The sequence below is a fragment of the Solanum dulcamara genome, chromosome 4, assembly GCF_947179165.1.
Source record: "Solanum dulcamara chromosome 4, daSolDulc1.2, whole genome shotgun sequence".
Lineage (NCBI taxonomy): Eukaryota > Viridiplantae > Streptophyta > Magnoliopsida > Solanales > Solanaceae > Solanum > Solanum dulcamara.
The window spans coordinates 79378925-79399428 of NC_077240.1; the positions used below are offsets into that span (position 1 = coordinate 79378925).

The 20504-nt window shown below is 29.2% G+C and overlaps 1 protein-coding gene and 1 pseudogene across 1 annotated transcript; one reads left to right on the top strand and one right to left on the bottom strand.

Annotated features, from left to right (window-relative positions):
• The first annotated feature begins 5727 nt into the window (after positions 1–5727).
• Positions 5728–8797, top strand: LOC129885166 (deoxypodophyllotoxin synthase-like). Its single transcript, XM_055959366.1, has 3 exons — positions 5728–6160; positions 7354–7681; positions 8405–8797. The coding sequence occupies exons 1-3, from the start codon at positions 5787–5789 to the stop codon at positions 8645–8647; spliced, it is 945 nt and encodes a 314-aa protein (XP_055815341.1). The 5' UTR covers positions 5728–5786; the 3' UTR covers positions 8648–8797.
• Positions 8798–11207: 2410 nt separating this feature from the next.
• LOC129884401 (deoxypodophyllotoxin synthase-like) lies at positions 11208–20323 on the bottom strand (annotated as a pseudogene).
• Positions 20324–20504: the final 181 nt, after the last annotated feature.

The window sequence follows — 20504 nt, forward strand, 5'->3', positions numbered from 1 at the left end:
TTTTAATATATAACGTATTTCAAAAAAATAAAATTAAAATTAAAATTAAAAAAATATAAAAATAAATATAAATAATACATCAATAATCAGCTACGTGCTTCAAACAACTGGACAATCGAAAGCTGCTGGACAAATAGCTAACACGTTGATACCACCCCCTACCCACTATTCTATAAAAGTATATAAGAAATTTGCAGTCAACATATGTATTACTTAGAATATTGTTTTTGGATCTTTTCTATTGACGGTGGAGTTACGTCAGTGTTTGCTCTTTTTCTAATTAAAAAAGTCAAGTATTGTACGTATAATATTTTTCTCTAAAAGTCAAACAAAGAAAGCTGCTAAGTTGTTCCTTTATATATAAGTAACTAAACTAAAACAACTGGAGATAATATTAATAATTCTTTACCCTAAATAACTGAGATTTGATTAGCTAGCACTGAAAGGTATCCAGCTTTATTTCTATTTTAATATTAGACATGGAAATTCGTTGCCCCAATACATGTTATTCTTCCGGTCTCAACTGGAGATAATATTAATAATTTTTTACCCTAAATAACTGAGATTTGATTAGCTTGAAAGGTATCCAGCTTTATTTCTATTTTAATATTAGACATGGAAATTCGTGGCCCCAATACATGCTATTCAAAGTAGGCGATAAGGTAGCTGGAAGACACGAAAATAAAGGTATCATTTCCAACAAGATTCAAGAAGAAACCCATTACCAGCAAGATACGATATGGCTCAGCCAAAAAAGGTGAGCGCCTAGCGATTACCGGACAGAATGCCTTCCTCTGATTCCTGGAATGAGAGTGAGCTTGCTTCTTCAATGTTCCGATCTCAATTTATACGACACAATTAAAATTTAGAAAATTATTTAAATTTTTATATAATTTTTAAAAATATTTTAAGTTGTTAATTACTATAATATGATACTTTTTATATAACTTTCAAATAATAGATATTGCTCCTTATAATGTTCCAATTTAAGCGGTATAGATAGAATTTCAAGAGTCAACCAAATTATTAAATATCTTTTAAATATTTTAAATTATTAATTATTGTGACTTATAGTGCTTTTATATCATTTTTCAAATAATATATGTTACTTCTTTTATCCCAATTTATTTGGCATCGATAAAATTTCAAGAGTCAATCGATTTTTTTTATATATCTTTTAAAATTTAAATATTTTAAATTGTTAATGATCATGATTTATAGGATTTTTACATAAATTTCAAATATCCAAAATATTAATTGTAACGATTTGTTCCCGTCGTTATGGATAGTCCAATAGAGAAGGAATTTGGGTCAGAAAACTTCGGGTAGTAACTTTGAAAAAATTTAACCTAGGCCAGACTTGGACGAATTCTGAGTCAAGTGAGGTCTAGGTGACCTTGTGATAGGTGGGGGATCAAATCTTAAATTTGGTTGGGTTAGCTGATAGCCAAGATGATACGGAGCTGTTATGGCTTTACGAAATTTCATTTAGGTGAGTAAAACTTTCAAAATTGAATTCGCCGTGAAGGGTACGATTTAAGATGCCATGGGATGGGGGGGTTGTGAAATGGGGGTTTTGACCATTTCTAGCGGAACCCATCCTTCTTTGGCGGCCCCGCCTTGGTGGGATATGCAGAAACAATGAGCTCTTAGTTTGAGCTCCAATCCCTCATTTCACAACACACCCAATTTCAAAAACGTATTAAAATATATCTTTCACGCCAAGTTCAATTTTAGGAGTTTTACTCGCCCGAATGTGATTCCGTGAAATCGTAAATGCTCCGTATCATCTTGTCTATCAGCTTACCCAAATAAATCAGAGATTCTATCTCTCACAATTCACAAGGTCACCCTAGACTTCACCTGACTCAGAATTCGTCCAAGTCTGGCCTAGGCTAAAATTTTTCAAAATTACTACCTGAAGTTTTCTGACCCAAAATCCTTCCTCATTGGCCTATCCATAATGACAGGGACAGGTAGTTACAAAAATGGTTTCCACCGGAGGGTTAATGTAGGTGTCGGTCATGGCGGGTTGGAATTGTGACATTAATATAAGATAAATAAATTAAAACAAAAAAAATATATAAATTATATAAATGTCCTCGATTAAAAGCAAGCATGTCGATAAAGAGGTGCCTACTTCTAGAGTTCTCTATATAGTATAAGTAGTACTCCCTCCATTCTTTTTAGTTGCCATGTATACTAAAAATATTTGTTTCAAAATAGTTGTCAATTTAAATAATCAAGAAAGAATTACTTGTCTTTTTTCTCAATTTTGCCCTTAGCATTAATTATTTTAAAATTAAGAGGGCACATATATAGATAAAAATTAAATTATTAATAAAAGTAATATTAGTCAAATAATACTTTTAATTAATTTTTTTTAAGAATTGTGTTAAACTTTATCATGACAAATAAAAAGGGACGGGAGAGTAAAAAATGCTTCTTGAAGCTACAAAGTCTATTCAGATTTCTAACGTGGAAGCATAAACAAAATGATACGGCCAGATTTCCCGGGAATTTAATATATGTTCTTAAATATAATATATGTCCTAGTCATTTCGTCCCAATTTATTTAACTTAATTAGAATTGACGCAGAATTTAATAATAATCATTTATATAAATAAAATCATATTTATAATTGAAAAAAATACATTATTACACACACTTCATTATCATATTTACTATTATTATCTATACTTTCAAAATATTCTGTATTTTACCACTAATTAAGTGTATCCTATCATATATTGAGGAAGATACATTTAAAAACATGTATTTTTGCTATCAGATACACTAAAATAGGGAGAGAGGCGAGCGAAATGGGGAGGGAGGCGAGCGAGCTTTGTATGTTTCTCGAATACGTATGAATCACACTAGAGACATGCTAGATATATGTATTTGTATGTATCTGGCATGATTCACATTTATTTGATTATTAGATACATGCGAGAGTGGCAAGCGAAATGAAAGAGAGGCGAGCGAGATTTGTTATGCATCTCAGATACATGTAAATCTACTTGAATATAATGTATTTAGAATAAATTATACGTAATTTTGTCCGGAGATACATATATTCGGATGTATCTGAATGTATCTGGACTCACAAAAATATGATAAGATACGTAATATTACAAATTAAAATATATCTAAGTAATTAGCTTCTAAACTAATGAAATAATTCCTCTTCTGCTTACGAGTTCCACAGAAGATATATTCCCATTATATATATAACTTCTATTTCCTCTTTCAAAGTACATTTTTCAACCCCATCCCATATTTATATATTATGTCATTTTAAAAACTAATTCATGTAATTTTCCATCCCCATCTTGGACCAAAGAACAATTAAAAAAACAAAGAAAGAAAAATTAAAGTACATTTTTCAACCCCATTCCCATCCCCATCCAATATTTATATATTATGTCATTTTAAAATGAGAAAAAACATAAACGCACCATTGAAGTTGTCCCTCCTTTTTTAAAAAGATATCTTAATTTTACGTGTGTCCTATTATCCCACAAAACTATTTAATACATTTGTAAATAGACCATTTTAATCCAATTTGGCCCAACGTTTGTAAACATGTAGCTGACGCGCGTGAACAACTTTTTTTTTCTTCCCAGAGCCAATCATTTCATTATCTTTCATTTTTATTTTTCTTGGCTTTTTTAATTTTTATTTTCTATTGAATTCTTTATTTTTTTCGGTCTTCTTCAATGCGTTGATAGGGATTTTTGTCGTCGTATTTGCCTTTTTTAATAGGATTGATGAAAAGGTAATAAAAACGACAGGAAAAAATAAAGAGGGAGATGATTACTATTGATCACCATTTTATCCAGTGAAAAGGCATTTTCCAACTACAAAGAGATGCTTTTTGCACTACATTGATAATTAATTTCGTCATTTGGTGTTTAATTTTTTCAATAAAGATGATGAAAAGATAATAAAAAGTCAAAGGAAAAAATGAAGAGGGAGATGATCATTACTAGTCACCATTTTATCCGGTGAAACAATATTTTCTGGCGAAAAAATATTTTCCGACAACAAATGTTTTAAATTTTCCTCCACTTTGATGATCTACTTCAATGGTGACTTTATGTCTTTTCTCTTTTAAAAAATAATTTATATAATTTTCCATCGAAATTTTTACATACATAAACTTTTTTAGATTAATAATTTATCCTTTTTTAAGATACTTTTATTTTATTACAATCTATAACATATTTACTTTAATTAATAACTAAAATCACATCATTACTTTCTTCATCTATCTCCTTCTCCGGCCAATCTCGTGAGGTTGACAAAAATAATGGGACTAATGGGGAAAAAATAGATCAAGTTGGTGGATAAAAAAAGAGGACTAAAGGGGTAATAGTGGGACTAGTGGGGAAAAAAATAGATTTGGTGCATAAAAGAGAGGATAAAGGAGGTACAAGATAAGCTATTGCATCCATTGAAAAGTTGTATTATAATTTTTAATATATTTGTATTAAAAATATTTTAATTATATATTTACAATATTTAAATAATAATATATTAGATTCAAAATTTATTATAATTATTTTTTATTTTTTCTCTTATTAACGAAATATATTATTATATTAAAACTATTTTAGTTATATATTCAAGATGTGCATTGAAACATGCCTATAATATGTATAATATATTGAATTCAAAATGTATTACAATTCGAATTCAATATTATAATTGTTATGAATTCGATTGTTGTTATTTCAACAAATATAATACATTTCTAACACCGTAAATTAATTTGAATAGTACTAAAATATTTGAAATTCACACATAATACTTATAATACATTTGTATTAAAAATGTTTTAGTTATATATTCATCTCGTGCATTGAAACATGCCTAAAATATGTATAATATATTGAATTAAAAATATTATAATTATTTTTAATTTTTCTCTTATTAACAGTGCTAAAATATATTATTGTATTAAAAATATTTTAGTTATATATTCACTATGTGCATTGAAACATGCCTATAATATAATGAATTCAAAATTTATTATAATTTTTTTTCTCTTATTAACTGAATATATTATTGAAAATGTTTTAATTATATTTTCACCACGTTTATTAAAACATGTTTATAATATGTATAATATATTGAATTCAAAATGTAATACAATTATTGTTTATATTTTTTTTATTGTGTTAGAAATGTATTATATTTGTATTTACATACAAAATTATCTAATTTTAAAAATAGTAAAATTATCATTTTAATAATATTCAATTCAAAATTAAGTTTAAATTAAAATAATTAATTATTATTTTTTAAAGAAGGAAAAAGAGAAAGAGAAAAATAAAGAGTGAGTGAGTGTGAGAGAGAGAGAAAGAGAGAAAAGGGATAAAAAAAGACAACAAGGAAAAAGAGAGAGACAGGAGAAAACGGTCAAAATAAAAAGAGGGGGGTGGGAGAAAGAGAATTTTTTTAATTATTATTTAGGGTAAAAAAAAATTATTGTCATTTTTGATAAAACTCAAATATGTATTAAAATTCATAATTAATATTATATACTATATTATTTAAATAAATAGTCTTTTTCCAACCACATCCTAAAGAACAATTAAAAAACAAAGAAGAAAAAATCAAAGTACATTTTTCAACCCCATCCCCATCCCCATCCCCATTCCCATCCCCATCCCACATTTATATATATATTTGTACACTTTCTATTTCCTCTTCAAAGTACATTTAAAGTTTGAGGTTTTACTTCTTTATATTTCCTCTCTTTTTACAATAAATTTCATCAATGGCATCTACTAAAGTTAAAGTTCCCACCATAGAATTTTGCAATCATGAAGAGCTAAAGCCAAACACACCACTATGGGAATCCACAAAAATTCAAGTTTTTGAAGCCTTTCAAAAATTTGGTTGTTTTGAAGCAATATATAATAAAGTTCCAAATGAAATTATAGAGGCCATGTTTGATACGTCAAAAGAAATTTTTGAATTTCCATTGGTGTCAAAATTGAAAGAATATAGAGAGAAACCTTATCATATTTATGAAGGACAAATTCCACGTGTACCATTTTATGATAGTGTTGGCACTGTTGATTTTCTCCTCCCTAATAGTGTTGAAACTTTAGCTAATACCATATGGCCTCATGGAAACCCTAACTATTGGTATGTCCACAACTTATTTTTTATGATATCTATGATTGCTATTCATATTTTTTCTTTGTTTGATACGATAAAAGTCATTTCTAATAAACATATTTTGATGGATTTTAAAAAGTGAATGAAAAATAAAGAATTGTGATTTTGTGAAAAAGTTATGATTTTTTTTAAAGGGTTATGATTTTTTTGAAAAGTTGTGATTTTTTTATAGGATGGTAACCTTTTCGATGAGGCACAATAAACACATGTTCATACTACCCTTTGTTATCAATAAATAGAGAGTTTCTCTCATTTTTCAATAACTAATTGCACAAACAAATTTTTGTATACTAACCACCTTTGAGTGGTTCGCTCTTTGGAAGATATATTCCATTAAACTCGGGTATTTGAGGGGATTAATTTTCTTAAAGACACACTGTGCGTTCAATGGGCTCAATCTTCTACTTTTCAATATTATTTCTGTTTTGTTGCAGATTATATTTTCTTTACTGGTTTTGAAAAAATACTTTAAACTCTGTTATTTCTTACGAAGTTTTGTAAAATTATTGTTCTAAGTGTTTTAGTAATACATATTCAACAACATATTTTTCGTTAAAAAGACTTATACTTTGTAAAATTTAATTATATTTTTATATTTTATAATATTAAATTACTATATGAACTTATTGTTATACATACTATCAAACAATTCCAAACTATATTTTTTAGTATAAATAAATACAACACTTTGATTAAAGCTATCAAATTATATTAAATTTATAGCTAAACTTTTGCTCTGCGCTACCCACCAAAAAAAAAAGGACTTGTATAATTTGTATTATAAAAAATTAATAGATTTATTTATTTTATATAATGTTAGACTATTGTATGAGCTTAAATGAAGTGGCATCGTCAATAAGAATTTATATAAGCCGATTTCAAAAAGCACAATTATTATCCTAAGCATTTTAGTAGTATCACTGTATCAAAAATGATCTTTAACGATAATTACATGTATTTTAGCGTCAATCAACACTCTTTTTAAATATTTCTAAAGTTTAAAACGATATTTGATCCAATGATAATTAAAAAATGCTGGTAGAGGCTTTAACACTTTTTGTTAATATGTATATTTATTGATGTTAAAAGTTCCTTTTTTGTTGTAGTGTATCACAATAATGCATTACTGTTTCTCTACAAATTTATGTTTAATTTTGCAGCAATGTGGCGAAATCCTACTACAAGCCACTTATGGAATTGGATGAAATGGTGAAAAGGATGATTTGGGAGAGTCTTGGACTAAAAAATTACATTGATGAATTTTTGGAGCCTAATTTTTACTTGCTGAGATTTACAAATTATAAGGCAATTAAAGGTGAAGATGGAATTAAACCAGGATTAGGTCCCCACACAGATGGTGGTAGCATCACTATAATTAAACAAAATCAAATTGGATTGCAAGTTCTCAACAACAAAAATGGAGAGTGGATTGAGCTCAATAATACTTCACCAAATTCCTATGTTGTTTTATCAGCAGATTCTTTCATGGTAAGTTCATCTTTTTTTCTTTTTGGAAATAGAAGAGAATAAAAGTAGAATGAGAATTAAAAGTCAAATTATTTTTAAATATAAAAAATAAGATAATAAAAAATGGAGTGATTAATTAAAAAGTAAAGAATGACACATGAAATTGAGGGCAGAGGTAACATTGGTTAATCAGAAGTAAATTAGGGGATAATTATCTTTCTGAGGGCTTTTTATAAAATATTTTTACTGATTTTAAACATATTTTTTATTTATTATTTTGATATATCATATTTAAAAAACATTTACTATTTATAGCCACTATACTATGTAATTAAAGTGAATTATATATACAATTTATATGAATTATAAAGGTATTATATTTGTTTTGATAAAAAAAATTGCATTTTTAAAAAATGAACTATGAAGGTAATATAGATGTAATACACTATGTATAAAAGTACGTTTTGCATGCAATATAGATGTATAATAAGTGTCTTAAAATGTAGAAGACTTATAAATGATAACTATTTTCAAAATATGATATATTTAGATAAGTTTTTCCTAATTTTTTTGATAATCGTTAATTAATTGGTAATTCAATCAAAATATATGATAACTTATTATCACTTATTAAAATTTATCGAAAGCTCAAAAACATTTTCTTTCACCGTATCAATAGTATATATAACTTAAATTTCGTCTTATAATTTAAATTTTATACTTTGATAATATAAATTTATACAGGCATGGACAAATGATAGATTACAATCTGCTATGCATAGGGTAGAGATGCACGAAGACAAAGATAGATTCTCTATTCAATTATTTTCAGCACCAAGGCCAGATTATCTTATAGAGGTCCCAAAAGAATTGGTGGATGAAGAACACCCTTTACTCTACAAGTCTTTTAAAATGGTTGAATATTATGAATATATTATGTCAGGTGCTAAAAATGGATATGGTCTCAAGAATTATTATGGTCTTTAAAAATTTGGTAGCTATCAGAAATTATTTGTGGTTGTTTGGACGGTAGTTATGATTTCATAACGTATCATATTATGTTGTATTTTATTGTATTTTCTCTCTTTTTTCTTTAATAAATTTCATCAATGGAATCTACCGGTTTCCTAAGTTATTTTTCAATTTGTTGGATACAATAGAAGTCATTTCTAATTAACACGTTTTGTAGGGTTTTAAAAAATGTGAATAAAAAATGAAGAGTTGTGATTTTAAAAAAAGTTGTGACTTCTAAAAAGTGTGAGTAGAAAATGAAGAGTTGTGATTTTTCAGAAAGATTGTGATTTTTTTCGAAGGGTTGTGACTTTTTCAAAGGATTGTGGTTTTTTCGAAGAGTTGTGACTTTTCCGAAGGACTGTGACCTTTCCAATAAGGCATAATAAACACATGTCCATACCGTCATTTGTTATTTATATTTTGACATTCAATTTTGACCTCCACAATATGAATTAATTATTGAGTTTCTTCAATCTCTAAGATAATTAATTTTTATAAATTTTGAAATAATTTCTAAGTTATTTTAAAGTAATTTTTGTCTTTTTTTTAATAAAATTTTTAAATGATATATATAGTTCTATATAATTATTAGCTTTTCTAAATACTTAGAAATGATCTCAATTTTTTTTTGTATTTAATGAATTATTTTGTAAATTAGCATTTTATATTTTGAATTAATTAGTTTATAATTTAGTTAATTAGTTTATTTTGTTAAGATTAAGAAACTCGCTAATTAATTAGTATTAATTCGTCTTTTTTAATTTTTAGCCGAATTCACTAACTAAGTTCAATTTTGGCTAAATTCTTAACCTATTTGGGTAAATTTACGATCCAATTTCCTAATTGCATGGCTAAATATACTAGTAATATTTGTCAATTCGCATAATTTTTCCTACAAAGTACTCCTTCAGCCCATACAAACAAAAACCCCGTTTCCCTTTTTCACAAATACAGCAGTAGCCCACAGGCCCAACCCCAATTCCCTTACCCAACAACAATACATAGATACAATGCTTATTTGTGGCTTTGGTTTCATGTTATACAGGTAGAGAATAGGAGATATACATTGATATACAGTGTTGATATACTCTTAATACAGGGACGAAACTTGGGCCTAAAACCCACAATTTAGCAGCGGGTAAATCACATAAATGTACAATATTCAAAAATTATTTACCACATAGAGCAACATAATTATTTTAACCATATATAGCAAATTGTTTCTTCTAAAACTCTCACCCGCTATTTTCTCTTCCCCTGTTTCTCTCCAAATTTGCTACACCAATATTCTCTCCAATCTTCTCACTCATATTCTCTCCAATCTTCTCACCCATAATTTTCTCCAAAATTAGAGCAATACTTAGCTTCATAGCTTCTCAACCACGACTTTCTACAACATTTGTACTCCAATTTTGGAATTAAGTGAAGTGTATTTGGTGGAATCTCACTTCTCAGAAGAAAACTTTTTGTTCTCCATAGTCAAAAAGAGGAAGAAACAAACATGAGCAACGAATAGTACGATATTCAACAATATTCATGCGAAATTTTCTCCATAATTTTTCATTTTTATTACTGATTTTCATTTCTTTAATTTTTCATTCAAGTTTAATTCATAATGCAGGTTTCAGTTTGATAACACTACTGAAACACATCACTGAAGGCTTTTTCATTAGCTATAATTTTCATTCGTCTCTAATTCTCTTCTAATTCAACTTTAGTGTGTATGTAATTCATTTTTGTGTTCTATGGATCACTGAAGGCTTTTTCATTAGCTACACTTTTCATTCGTATCTAATTCTATTCTAATTCAACCTTAATATGTATGTAATTTTTTTTCATTCAAGTTTAATTCATTTTTCATTCAAATTTAATTCATAATACATGTTTCAGTTTGATAACACTACTGAAACACATCACTGGAGGCTTTTTCAATAGCTATATTTTTCATTCGTGTCTAATTCTCTTCTAATTCAACTTTAGTGTGCATGTAATTCATTTTTAGTTCAAGTCTAATTCATTTTTGTGTTCTGTGGATTACTGGAGGCTTTTTCAATAGCTATATTTTTCATTCGTGTCTAATTCTCTTCTAATTCAACTTTAGTGTGTATGTAATTTATTTTTGTGTTTCTATAGATCACTGGAGGCTTTTTCATTAGCTACACTTTTCATTCGTATCTAATTCTATTATAATTCAACTTTAATATGTATGTAATTTATTTTTCATTCAAGTTTAATTCATTTTTCATTCAAGTTTAATTCATAATACAGGTTTCAGTTTGATAACACTACTGCAACACTTTAACATTAACGTACCTATGTATTGCATTATAAAAAAATAAGAAATATATTTTACATGAACAAAAAACTATATTAAAAGTGTATTTTACATGAACAAAAATCATCTTAAAAAAGATAACACAAAACAATCTTCAAAACCTAACTAATACATCAGCTATAAACTATTTTTAGACAACATAGTTTTTATAGACATTTTAATTAATATAACTACATTTATTTATGTGGTCTTTCGTCTTCACTTTGAAGATTTACTCTTTTGCTTCTTCACTGCATATTTCCATAGTAGAGCCTCAAACCTCTTTCGGACACTGTCTGCACTTAGTTGTTTATTTGCAATATTCTGGCCATTGCTCATTAACTCCGCAAATGCAGCCATAAAAACTCCACAGTCCCTACAAAATTTAACTAAAAGATTGAGAGTAGAAAAAATTAAGACACCGTCTAAGTAAAGTCATTGAACTATAAAGTTTAATGCTCAGTCACATTTCATCTCTTTAGTCAAGGCATTACTTAGATATATGTGATTTGACAACTCGATCGGACTTTGCTACAAATTCGAAAGAAATCTAAACTTGGCAAGAGGAAATGGAAGTTTCAGTCATATTCTCTGACCTGATAACACCTCCAGGAGCCCTACGGTTGTGACCACTTCTAAATCACCCCAGTTGATGCATCACATCCACCTTTATAATAAGTGAAAATGAACTTTCGAAATTGGGATACATCACTCCTAACTGCAGTATGAATTTAACTAAAACTCCGAAAATCACAAAGTTCGAAACAACAACAAATTAAGAAAATACACATAAACAAATTAAAAATGCTATCAGTTAAATAATGTGTTGGTAGAATGACATACCGGATATAGACTCTCCGGCAGAATCGTATTTTTGCACAATCGATTTCGAGTTTTTGGATTCTTCTCTTGAGCAACTGTAGGTCTCACTTTCTTTGACTGAAATTGAGAAGGTAAATCCTCAAAATCATCACCACTGTCAACAACTTTATTAGATGTCGATGCAATATCAACTCATTTTCTATTCGATTTAGATTTAGAACTCAACTCAGTGATTTTTTTCTTACTTCTACCGCCCATTTTCTTCACATGCATTGCTTGAAATTTTTGATTAACTTCACCACCTACTTCTTCTAGAGATTGATTTGCAGAAATTCCCAAACTAAAAGTAGGACCGCTATTCACTTCACCACCATCGGTTGAATCAACAATTCGAATTCGTGGGCTTCTTCTAGGAGATTTCTGACCTTCCATTACAATTGTGCACCTAAAACCTACGAATTCCGTCTGAAACAAATAAAAAGATGAAGGAATAAGAAAAGAATGAAGAAGCCCTAAGAGAAGAGAAAGAGAGAGCCAGAAAAATGAAGAGAAGCCCTAAGAAAAGAGAAAGAGAGAGCCAGAAAAATGAAGAAAAAACCCTAAGAGAAAGAGAGAGATAATGACGCCCTTTTCCTTTTCCCCAAATTAAAAAGTATATATAATGTCTTATTTAATTAAAGTATTGTTAGTAATTGTTAAAAATGGTAATAAAATAAAAGTATGTTTAAAAATGATAAATATTTTTTAAAACACATTCAATTAAGTAATTTTTCCTTTAGCAGCAGCAGAGCAGGCCTAAATACCTCAATCCAGGCGAACAGAAACTGGGTTTGGGCCTAAGAAATAAACTCCGAAAGGCCCAAAAGCCTTTATTCTTTTACTTCTTTTTTTGTTGTTCCATGTATTTGTTTAGTTTTGTATTAACTCTAACCTTAATTGTTTAGTTTAATTTAATTAAATTTTCAAAGGATGAATCATTTTGTGGTTCATTATAAATTCTCTTAGTTTATGTCAATCTCAAGTGATCTTTAATTTTACACGTATAATATTCAATTAAAGAAATTTAAAATATAAAAACACAAAAATTATATATAACATAATTTTTTTCATTTTTTTCCTGAAAAAAGGATATATTTATATATTACTAAGCGTTATAAAAAATGACTATTCTATTATTTTGACTTAATTTTCAAATGGACTTATTGTTTATACAGTTTAAGAAAAATGACGTCGATACATAATTTTGATTTATTCAAGATTTGAATTTTGACCTAACCACTTTGATTCAGGACCCCTCATTTTTCAGAAAAATATTTTCTAGAAAAATATAAAAATACCAATCACACTCTAAAAGGAGAAAAAGAATAAGTAAAAAATCTTATAATCTGAAGTACTTATTTCTTTACATAATAAAAACAATGAATAATATATCCATTGGATTTACCCATTTTTAGCAATATCAAATATGGATCGGATCGAATATTTTATACATTTTTATCTAACTCATTTTCGACCAAACCATATTCGACTCGATCCGCCAGTTTTTCATCCCTACTTGTTAGTCAATAAACACATGATGTTGTAAGTGCATTTTTTTCTAGTTTCTTTGTGGTCGTTTGGTATACGAGATAAGATGAAATTCCAAATATTATCGTTTATCAGTTTTGCGTAGGACGTTTAAAATAAATATTTTAAGATGATAAAACTTACTTCAAATATGCCTCAAATTAAACATTGTATGCATTAAAATGATACTGTTCAATATTACACAATACATCAAAATACAACACAACACAATACTGAAATCATAAACAACAAAACGAACAGTTAACCAGTGCCCTTGGACCATTATATTCTACTATTGATACTACCTAAAATTCACAAACCAAAGCAATTATTATATTGTGAGTTAAATGAGGAATAAACTTTTACAAAAATAAATAGTACAAAACAAAAGGTAGAAACTTACAACCTCTTTGCTTGCTTAATAAAAAATCAAGAACAATCAGCCACCACGATTACTATCTCCATTTCAAAATAACTAAACTGTTGTGTCTTTTTCATAATTCAAAATAAGTGAATTGTTTAAAGTTTAAGAGAATTGTTGAAAATTTCTTCCATTTTTGTCCCTCATTTACATTTTTTGGGTAATAATTTTAAAAGAGTTAATTGTTCATATTTATAATTTTACTTTGAATTATTTATATTTTCAAAAATAGTTTGAGAGTAACTGAAAGAGCAAAAGTGGAACCAATTTATGTCCTAAATTTTAGTGGGAGAAGTACAATTTTCATGAATTTTTATTAATATAAATTTATGTTATATGTAAAAATAATTGGTTCAGATGAATCGATATGATCAGTACTCCTTTGAAAGTATTAATGTTTGATACAAGCATTTCCATTGGACTACATGTAATTATGTGTTGGAACTTTGATGCAATTAATTATATGATTATTGCTAATAATTTTACCAAAGGTGGTTGATTAATGTTGCATGAATTTATTTGCCTAAATCCTAATAATGCAGGGCCAATATATTACAAACAAAAAAAGTACAATGGGGCCTACCAACACTTGGAGTGACTCCGACCAAGTGGTGAGACTGCTTCACCCTTAATCAGAGGTTTGGAATGGGCTCTGTAGTGCGTGATTCAAATTTAGTAGAGACTCTACAAATTCCAAACACGGATGAGAAACCAAAAAAATAAAAGTTAATAACTCCACAACCTAGATTTATTAGTCAGTAAACACATGATGTTGTAAGTGCCTTATTAGTCAGTAAACACATGATGTTGTAAGTGCCTTTTTTCTAGTCTCTTTTTGGTCGTTTGATATTCGAGATAAGATGGAATTTCAAATATAATGATTTATCAGTTTTAAATATGATGTTTGAAATAAATATTTTAAGATGATAAAATTCACTTCAAATATGCTGCAAATTAAACATCGTATTTATTAAAATGATACAATACAATACAACACAACACAATATATTATGAAAATTATAAACAACAACCATCCAAACGTAATTTCAAAATATTCAACCACTCATACGATACATTTTATTTATCAAAATAATAGAGTACTAAATTTTTAAAGACTCACAAAAACTCTTGAGACCATATCCATTTTTAGCACCTGCCATAGTATAGTTATAATATTCCTGCACTTTAAAAGGCTTGAAGAGTAAAGGGTGTTCTTCATCCACTAGTTCTTTTGGAACCTTCACATTGTAATCTGGTTTTGCTGATGAAAACAATTGAATAGAGAATCTATCACTATTTCCTGCCACTTCTATCTTGTGGTAAGGAGATGACAATCTGCCATTTGTCCATGTATAAATTCACATTGTTAGTATATAATTAAATTATATTATAAGAAGACGAAAATTTAAGTTACATACAATATCATATCAGTATTAAAATAATTAATTTAAAATAAACTTTTTACTTTTGTTTGACCAAAAGGGTATATTTACATCATTTATGTAACATTAGAGATATATATGAATTATTTTTATAATAAAATATATATCAGCTCTAAATCGCAAAATTAAGAGGTATATCAGATCTATTACCCTAAAACAAATTATGATTTGAGTGAATTTTAATAAGTGATATAATGTTATACCACGAAACACCCCCACCCCCAACCCAAAAAAATTATCATAATATCTGCTACTAAAACAACATAAGAATTTGGTGAAGCATTGCACTCAATCCACTCTCCATTTTTGTGGAGAACTTGCAATCCACTTTGATGTTGTTTGATTATGGTCATGCAATTACCATCTGTGTGGGATTGTAATTCTGGTTTATTCCCATTTTCACCTTCCATTACCCTATAACTTATAAATCTTGACAAAAAAAAATTGGAATCCAAGAAAAAAAACTGGAAAGGAAAGAAGAGACCTGTTTTTTTTTTTCAGTTTCTGATTCCAGAATGTCTGCATCTATTGAAGGGAAATTTACATAAATGTACTATATTAAGAAAATATTTATCATTTATATATAGTAATAATATTTTTTTTCATTGAACACTTATAATACAATTATAATATAATTTTAATACATATTAGCGAGAATAATTTAGAAAACTCATATAATACAAGTTTTATTCATGGATAATATATTTATCACATACTTTAATACACTTATAATATATTGTGTCAATTTCTCACCAAACAAGTATAATATATTTTAAAACACTTATAATACATTTATATTGCATGCATAATTCACTTTTAATACATAGTAGATATATCATAATATTGCTATAAATGGTAATAAATAAAAAATATCGCTAAAATCAGTAATTATTTATTAAAAAATATTTTTCCTAATATTTTTTCCATCCAAGAATTCATCAATGTAATTTTCTAGCCCAAGAGTCTCCAAAACCACCCTTTTCACCATTACATCCAATTCCAACATTAACTTGTAGAAGAACTTTGCCACATTGCTGCCAAATTAAGAACCCGTTTGGATTGGCTTTAAGTTGGTCGAAACCAACTTAAAGCCCCTTTTCATCTTTTGGACGTGTTTGCCTAATGCTAACTTTAAGCCAGAAAGTTCTTAAAGTCAGTCAAAAATGAAAAGTTAGGATTCCTAACTTTTTATTTTCTAAGTGCTTAAAGTCATTTTCTTTGACCATGAAAATTACTTTTATATCCCTTATATTTTAACTAAATTCCCAAACTACCCTTTTTATTCTTTTAACCCTAAAATTCACATAATTTTCCTCATTTAAGCATTTTTATCCAAACACTCAACTGCTTATTTATAAAAATAACTTTCAGCACTTTAAAGTTCTAAAAACACTTCATACATAAAAGTTATTTTTTTAAGCCCATCCAAACGGGCTCTAAACATAAAAAAAATTCGAAGAAATAGTAACGCAATATTGTGATACTACTAATCTACTACAACAAGTCATAATCGATTATATGAGGTGATATATATCACTTCATTTGAATTCATATACTAATTCAAACTGGAGATATAAATTTAAAAAATACAATTATAAGTCATTTTATTAATTTTCTACTGATATATAAATCTCTTGTAGGAGTAAAAGTCTCCTAACCACTAGGGGTTATTGTAATGACCCTGAATGTCATTTTTGGAAATGTTCATAAAAAGACTATTTTACCCCTCCCGGTTGTTTCCTCAACTCATATTTGATTGATATCTGATGTTAATTTTGTGGTTTTCCTTAAAAGTTGAGATTTTTGGTAAACTTTGAGTTTTAGAGGTTTAAAATGACTCAAAAGTGGTATTTGAGGTCATTCAGAGTTTCGAGTCTCAGAACGAAATTTCGTCGATTCCATCAGTTCCAAAATATTGAAATTGGTCTAGGGAAATTGAAGGAACCAGATTTGGGGTCATATCGTAGATTTGAGGTGTTGAGTTGAAAATAGTTGAATTCTTGGCCAAAGGTTTGATTTTGGTCAACATTTGAGGATCAGATGTTCGGAGTTGAATTTCGATGACTTTGTTGTGTTCGGAGGGTGATTTTAAGCCTAGGGAGAGTTCGTGTGCATTTTTCAAAAGCTCCGAGGGCATTTTGGTCTTTTGAGGCATAAAGTTGATTTAGTTGTGACTTTTGGTTTTTGGGTCAAAGAGGCCTCGAAATTGAATTTCGATGCTTCTGTTAAGTCCGGAAAGTCGAATTTAGTAGAGTTGCATTTATGGTTTGTCTATACGGGGTTCCAAACAAATTTTGAGGGTCATTCGGAGACTTAAGGAACATTGCTGTTATCTGGTACCTGAGAGTCCTTCTCCGCATTCGCCGAAGGAACGAAGTTCCTTCTCCACATTCGCGGAGGCTTGGCCGCGTTCGCGGAAGGACAATTGTCCCTCTTCCGCGTTCGCAGAGCTTATGCCACGTTCGCGGAGGGATGTTTGGTTAGCCTCCGCGTTTGCGGAATTAGAGATCTACATTCGCGGAGAGCAAATGACCCTTGAACCATGTAAAGTCGGGGTTTAGCCTATTTTCATCATATTTGGTGATTTTGAAGCTTGGGGAGACGATTTTTCAGAGGTTTCTTGCGGGAAAACTTTGGGGAAGTGATTCTAACCTCCAATCTTGATTATTCATTGATTATTTAAGGTTTCTAGCATGAAATTGAGGTTTTTGAATTGGAGAAAATGGGATTTTCAAGAATTTGAATTAGTTCAATATTTTGATGATTGTGAGTTCGTTTTAAATTCGATTCCACATCCATTTTCTCTAGTAAATCCCAAATACTTTGAGGATGTTTTTCATATAAAAGTTTCTGAAATTTTCTACTCATTTTTGAAATCAAATTTATCGGGCATTTAAAGTCAATTTCAGCCTGATTTTTAAAAAATATGATATGAATATCGCTAGTTCCGTATTTTGATTGGAAACTTAAATTTGCATAGATTGTGGGGATTTGGAGTGCATTCGGAAGGAAAAGGCTCATGTGGATTGATCAATCGCGTATTGGCTAAGGCAAGTGGACTCTTAAAACTCCCTGAATCTCTTAGAATTCCCGAATATTCCATTGTATATGTGTTGGAGCGTAATGGGGATGAGGTTATGGGTTTAATTGTGATATGAACTAATCTAAAATAAATTGATGCGGTTAATAAAAGACGAGGTGTGATATTGTTGAGTGTTGAATATTATATGTCGTAATCTAGATATCTATGTGTATTTTATGAAATACTTAATAGTCTAATTGTGATTGCGATTTATCTGAATTGATTATTCCTCATTACTTATGTGAGCATGTTGTTTGTATTGGTTCTAAAACACTGTGATGAGAGGTATATGATTGCGAGTCCGAGGTCTTTTTCGATCAGAGATATGATATGGCCGAGGTCATTTCCAGCGAGAGATTGATTTCCTGCGGGATTATATTGCCGAGGTCATTTTCCTGCGGGATTACATTGTCGAGGTCATTTCCGGTGGGATTATATTGTCGAGGTCATTTTTGGCGAGGTTGTGGGATTGAGGTCATTTTCGATCAATGATTATGAGATCGAGGTCATTTTCGGTCAAAGTTTATTATGTCGAGCTCTTTGCCGATAATTGCACACATGCATGATTATTGAGTGTGTATACACATATGCCACATATTTGTGTTGACAGTTTGATGCCTATTTGTGACTTGTGAGTATTTGTATGATATGTCTTGTGATATTAAGCTGTGATCTGAACCTTACTAAACTATTTAGTATGAACTGTTAGGTTGGACTGATTTCTGTGCAGGTTATAGTCTGGAGGTTCAGTTGGGTTGTAAAAGGAGTTCGTGTATTCTATTAGATTTACTTAGTTTTTCTGGTTAGCTTATTGTGTATCGTGTTGTTTGGTACTCACCATTGCTTCTACAGTTGTGTAGGTTCTGAGCCTGGACTTTGATCATCGTCTATTTCTGATCATTCGAGGCTTCTAGGATTTTTGAGAGAGGTAGCTATTGACATTCAGCATACTCTCAGATTTCCTGTACTTTTATGCTCTACTCTACTTGTGAGTTGAAGACATATTCAGACTGTATTTCATTTCTATTTTGTTTTCTTTAGCGGTTTGTACATGTGACAACCAATATTTAGGGGTAATTTAAGTTGGAAAGACTTCTGCTTTTGTTTATTATTTATCTATTTAGACTGTTTCCGTTTTATTTATCGAAATGTCAGATTTTAGGCTGACTTATCTGGTGGGAAAGGACAGGTGCCTTCACACCCAGATTCAGATCGTGACAGTTATGGAGGACAAGGCAAAGCTAGAGTTCTAAATACAGATTCAGCAAAATCCAGTATATTGGTTAAAATCATGCATGTAAGAAATACGCTTATTATGTATGTATAATTTATGTAGAATTTAATAAGCTACCTTTTACCTTTAGCGGTGAAATAGATAGAATCTTCTATAGCCTTAACTAGACCTCTATGATTCTTACCCTAAGAATAAAAACAATTCTGGTAGGGAGAATTTCTTCGTTTAATGTGCCTTACACTTCATGACTCCATATTAGTCGAAATTTCAAAATAGATATCGAACATCAAATGATTGGCGTACTAACATGACTAATACTTAATTCTAGCAAAATGGTTGCGCCTACATGAATCTTATTCTTTCATATATCATTAATAAAAAAATAACTTTCATCGTACCAAATATATTATACTTGTTAAACATACCAAAAGTTAGGGTTTCCATCAGACTAAAAAGTATTGGCAAGAGTTTCAATACTATTTGGGAGGAGCAAACCAACAGCCCTCACTCTACTATAGAGTGGTAGATTTGGAAGTTGTCCTTCATAGATATGAAAGAGTTTCTCTCCATATTCTATCAATTTGGACAATGGAAAATCAAATATTTGTTTTATAGTATCGAACAACCAAATTCTTGTAAGGCATCAAAAATTTGATTTTTTGTGGACTCCCATTGTGGAGTGTTTGCTTTTAGCTCTGGATTGCTTAAATCTATGGTGGGGATTTTAAGTTTGGTAGATGCCATTGATGAATAAATTAAAAAGAGAGGAAATAGAAACAAAGCAAAAAGAGAAAGACTTCACAATGTGGAAATTAAAAGAGGGAATAGATAATATATAGACAAATCAATTGGCACAACCTAACCTCCGTCTATTTTACTTGTATAGTATTGATTTGACTCACAGTTTAAGAAGTGCTAAATAAAATAATAATTTTATTATATCATTTTT

Excerpts from the sequence above, each read along its gene's own strand:
- LOC129885166 (XM_055959366.1), top strand. The coding sequence starts at position 5,787 with ATGGCATCTACTAAAGTTAAAGTTCCCACCATAGAATTTTGCAATCAT. Across the intron at positions 6,161-7,353 it reads CATGGAAACCCTAACTATTG|CAATGTGGCGAAATCCTACT; the intron begins GTATGTCCACAA and ends TTAATTTTGCAG. Across the intron at positions 7,682-8,404 it reads TATCAGCAGATTCTTTCATG|GCATGGACAAATGATAGATT; the intron begins GTAAGTTCATCT and ends AAATTTATACAG.